General features: G+C 40.8%; 1 protein-coding gene across 7 annotated transcripts in view; it reads left to right on the top strand.

Annotated features, from left to right (window-relative positions):
* The first annotated feature begins 4,301 nt into the window (after positions 1–4,301).
* Positions 4,302–5,074, top strand: part of casp9 (caspase 9, apoptosis-related cysteine peptidase) — a 13,144-nt gene continuing 12,371 nt past the window's right edge. For all 7 annotated transcript variants that reach the window (XR_009798680.1, XM_061845169.1, XM_061845138.1 and 4 more), the window contains exon 1: positions 4,302–4,569. Coding sequence is in view for 6 of the 7 variants with exons in the window: in XM_061845169.1 (XP_061701153.1) it covers positions 4,438–4,569 (132 nt within the window). In the remaining variant the exon portion in view is untranslated. The remainder of the gene's footprint in view (positions 4,570–5,074) is intronic.

The raw sequence follows: 5,074 nt of genomic DNA, 5'->3' as shown, positions 1-5,074 counted from the left end.
TTGCATATACGTAGATGTTAATCCCTGAGTTACACCATAGCTAGTTATTGCTCAAACGGCAACACACGACATAATTTAGTGTCCCTCTTTTGTCCTCGTCTTTTTTTTTTTTTTCGTTTGTTAGATTTGATTAGTGAGACTTTTTTTATGCTTGTTAACCCGACCACCCCTTCCCCAGCTTCGATTCAATCCCCCCCCCCCCCCCCCTCGTCGACTGCAACACTTTTTTCTTTTTCTGTGCTCTGCTCTTTATCTTCCACAGCACGCGCGCACACACACATCTTGGTCTCCACGAAGTGATGATTACAAAGGATTAAGGTTCCCCTGATTCCACGTCATGGAAAAAAAACAAACAAAAAAAACACGTGTGTACAACTGAAGATTTTTTTTTTTTTTTTACATGACTTATGTTATTTTAAACGTCTTTCAAGACCCCTTTAAACCAAAAATATTGACAAAAAAACATCGCATTTTAACAGAGTTTGTTTGCAATTTTGATCCGGTTTGCCTCGCAGCTAGTGAAGGATTCCTTCGTGGGGACCACACTGTCACATCTGGCAGTTTTCTAGTAGACACACACACATACACGATGATATAATCTTCCATGAATTTCTCTTTCCCCTCCACTTCTCCTTGCTTGTACTGTACCCCTAGGATCATTTGTATCGGCGGCCTTTTCCTTTTCTTTCTAGGCTTGCCCCCTGCCCCTTAATCAACCCAACTAACAGTAAAGGTTATATTAACGTTAATAATCAGTTTCTGTATGTATCTAGCCAGAGTTTGAAGAAAAAAAAATCTGAAAAAAACTGTTAAAATTCAGTTGTGCAAATGTTTTTTCTTACTATTTTAATGTTATTACATCTAATCCTTCAACCATTGCTTCAGTTAGTACTGAAATACGCTTAGCCAACCTAGAGATTTGAACTGTAATAATTGCGATTATTATTATTTTTTTTTTCCTCACCTTTATATGGCTTCTTTAGACAGTTTTCATCATTATTGTACGTAAGTAAATATTGCCCGGTATTGATTGAGAGCCATTGTCTGCACTGTTGATTTTCATAATATCCCTGATGATAATTTTGTGGTCGATCGAAGCTGAACTCTGCGCCCTTGCACAAAGCAGCGGAACGTCTCGCCTGAGAACCAAAGTACACCGAGCGTCCCCTTTAACCCCTCCCGTAGTCCGTCACCCACCACTTGCAAACGTCGACAGCGTTACCCGAGTGTATGGATGAATGAAATGCATATGTATGTGTGTACGTATATGTATATGTGCGTATATATATCCGTGTGTGTGTGTGTGCGCGCGCATGTGAGTGTATATATATATATATACACACATACACGTGTGTGTGTGTCTGTGTGTATATATGCGCATATATGTATATACGTGTATATGCGCATATATGTATATATGTATATACGTGTATATGCGCATATACGTATGTGTGTGCGCATGTGAGTGTGTGTATATATATAAATATATATGCATATATTTGTGTATGCATATATACATATATGAATGCATACACACATATATATATATTTGTGTGTGTGTGCGCAGTGTGGTTTATGTGACCAGATTGAGGCAACGGTGTGGCCGTTAGAGAGACGAAAACAGACAGGGAAGCAGGGAGGAAGTATGCGAACAGCAATGCCGAGTGCTCGTTTGAGAGTTCCACATTGACTGAATTGAGGCTGTGCGGACCCGCTGCGCATGCACGTCAGATCCGGTACATGGGAACGAACACCGATTTTAAGAAAAATGGAAATAAAAAGTAAAAAAAAAAACTCGGTTCGGTAGCATCCCTTTTCCTTTCCCCTTGATTTTTTTTGAAGTTAATCCACCCCCACGGGTTCACACCAAAGTAGGCCAGTTTTCGTCGAAAAACAGCTTGGAGATGGCTGGAAATTGAAATGCGTATCAAGTTAATAATAATGTTACTTTTCCCTTCCGCTATGGTGAGCATTTTACGGTGCAGGCTGTGTTTGATTTTATTTTGTAGAGTAAGAAATAAAAAGTCAGGGACAGGATTGAATTTACCCATTCCCAAATTTTTCAGATGTTCGACACGGAAAATTTGACGCGGGGCACCAAATCTCATTGCCCAAGATACGTGGGAGTCTCCCTGAAAAGCCTGACCGACGGGTGTCAGGCAGGCTAAAGTGCTGCGCAGTGTCATCGTAAAACAGTATTAACGTAAGTGTGGAAAAAGAACCTCCGCTCGTCTTGCTCGTACCTGCTTTGATCAATCTGCAAGATTATCACGGCGTCGTCCAGGTTCAGTAAAAGGTCCCGATCGGTCTGTCTCTACACTGCCACTTCCCCCCTCGGGAGCGCTCGTAACTCCGGACGAATAAACTCCGCGTCCCCTCCGCCCGTTACCCCCAAAGACCCCTCCCCCACCCCCACTCCCCCCGCTCCAGAACCTCCCTGCAAAGGTGCTCGATTTGATCAGCGTGGGGCGTTTGTCGCCACGTTGTTCAAACATGCCTTCAGCATCCACTTCAATACCCAGGACCACCCGCCGAAACTACCTGTGCAGCAAAAAAGAAAAAGGGTTCAAATATATCCATGATATTATTGTTATAGAGATATTATCATCATCATTATTGCTGTTATAATTATGGTTGGTATCATTTGTCATTGTTAGCATTATGGAAGCACCAGAGTGTTTGTGGAAAGATATGAGAAGGGGGGGAGAAAAAAAGTCTGACATTTGTTTTTTTTTTTTTTTTTTTTGTCTGGGTGTTAGTGGTCTAATCTCAGATGAAAGGGGAGGAGGAATGGTTTAGAAAGAGACAACCATGGCAGTCATGTTTGTACTGGTTGGGAAATGACTTACAGTGCTGAAATAAAATTTATTCTTTTAGTAAAAAAAAAAAAAAAATGGTGGACATTGTTTTTGTGGAGGCAGGGTCGAATTTTGCATTTTATTTTACTCAGTTGTGTATGCATGGATGACGTACTCGACTTGTTGTGGGGCAGGTCCATGGAAACTAAATTTTAAATGTACTTGGGTAGAAGCACAAAAACATTTGCAAAAAAAAAAAAAAAAAAAGATTCAAGTCTGTAGTCAAAAAGAAAGTGGAGTAAAATTTTTTTTCCATGTCAAATATGTACAAAATTAATTTTAACTGCACACAAAACAATAGCTCATACAACTGTTATAATGCCATAGGGAATATTTTGCTTCATCCCCACCACCACTGAAAGGTGTGACATTAAATCATACGTATTAAAAAAAAAAAAAAAAATGGTACCCCAAATGTTAATAGATGATGGAGCTGTCAAGGATGTGAAATGTTTTGCCAATGGAACGGTGTCTGAAGTCTCTCGAAAAATCCTGGAGATCACTCAATTGTGAAATCATCACAAATCAGGTGGTCATTATTCACACATGGGCCCTGTCCAATGCTGTGGTTCCTGTTAAACCAAAACAATCGTGAGGTGACTGAGAACACCGCAGAGGATCACAATGGTAGCCTGGAGCTCGAAATCAAAGTGTACAAAAGCAGAATCATAAGTGGAGAAAGACTCAACTACAAATTGACGGAACTTTGCAAACATCCAGCCAGCTTCTTTGCCGCATATCCTCACGAGGGTCATGGGAGGTGCTGAAGGTGTCAATGGGGCGGACCCTGAACTGGTTGCCAGCCGATTGCAGGTCACATGGAGACAAGACAACAGCCACACTCACAAATCACACCTAGGCGCAATTTAGAGTCTCCAATTAATGTTGCGTGTTTTTGGGATGCGGGAGGAAAGGGAGAACATGAAATTCCACACAGGCGGGTCCGGGATTGAACCCGGGACCTCAGAACTGTGACGCCGACGCTTTACCAGCTGAACCACTGTGCCTTGTCTTTGTCATTTTAACCAAGCGCAAGTCAGGGCTAGACTGAACGGGAACCATCTCATTATTTTCTTTGTTGTTGCATTTGGATTTACTGCCCCAGGAGGATGATATCGTATCGATATTTAATTTTGGAGAGGGGGGGAAAAGGCAAGTCACTGACATTTCATAAATCAGTTTTAACTGAAAATACCATACTTATGGCTTTTTTTTTTAAAACGGACGAGGGCTCCATATGGTGAAACTACTCTCTGCAAACCAACAAATATGTAAAGTGACAAAATGACCTAAAAGTGATGTCTGCTTGATAGAAATAAGGGAATAAGGTGAACAGACGAGACAAAACAGTACCACTGGGTCACCGATTGAGGGCAGAAAACACTAAACAGTGACGAGTCTACCGGACAATAAGTAGTAGAAGAAGAACAGCAACAACTAAGGTGACGTCATTGACGGTACCCGGAAACCAGGAAGTTGGAGACCTGGTTGGCACAACACGGTGTCATAAAAGTATCCACTTTACTTGATTTTTGTCCTTTTTTTTTTGTTTAAATCATACGTTATATGAGAGTGCTGAATGGAGGAGGGTCACAAGGCGATTCTTCGCCGCTACAGGATCGATATTGTCACTAGTTTGGAGCCATCAAGTCTCTTTGACCGCCTGCTTGAGAAAGGAGTGTTCACGCAAGACATGATCGATAAAATAAAGGTAGGATAAAGCTGTATTTTTAAATATTGCTGATAAATGGTCGTGATTCTTCATTTAAAGCCGATGGCGAAGGAGAAAAAGATTTGGAGGCAGCTTGTCGTCAAAGCTGCCAAAATAAGTGTAAGTTTGTCAACATGAGCTACTGAGAATCAATTTTTCTTTTGAGAAAACTCGTAATTTCCGCAATTTTCTGATGAATACTGGCGCAAATCAAGATTTAGTTCTAACTCGACTTAAATATAGCCTTCAAGCATCTCCTTTCATTGCAACATACATGTTAAAAGAGAAGCCAAAACAATAATGATAAAATTTGGGAAAGTCCAGCAAAATATTAATAGATTTAACAAGTGTTCCGCTCACATTTAATTTAATAATCAGCAGCCAACTAGTTTTTTTTTTTTTTTCACAGAAATTCAAAGGATTTGGACGATTAAGACAAAGGTTCGAAACCAGGTGTGTCACATTGTTGTTCCGGTTTCCCTCAGAGGGCCGTTATGAATGTGGA

This window comes from Syngnathoides biaculeatus, chromosome 2 (genome assembly GCF_019802595.1).
Source record: "Syngnathoides biaculeatus isolate LvHL_M chromosome 2, ASM1980259v1, whole genome shotgun sequence".
In the NCBI taxonomy this organism is placed as follows: Eukaryota; Metazoa; Chordata; class Actinopteri; order Syngnathiformes; family Syngnathidae; genus Syngnathoides; species Syngnathoides biaculeatus.
Note: the sequence above shows the minus strand (reverse complement) of the source record. Positions and strands in the feature narration are given on the sequence as shown.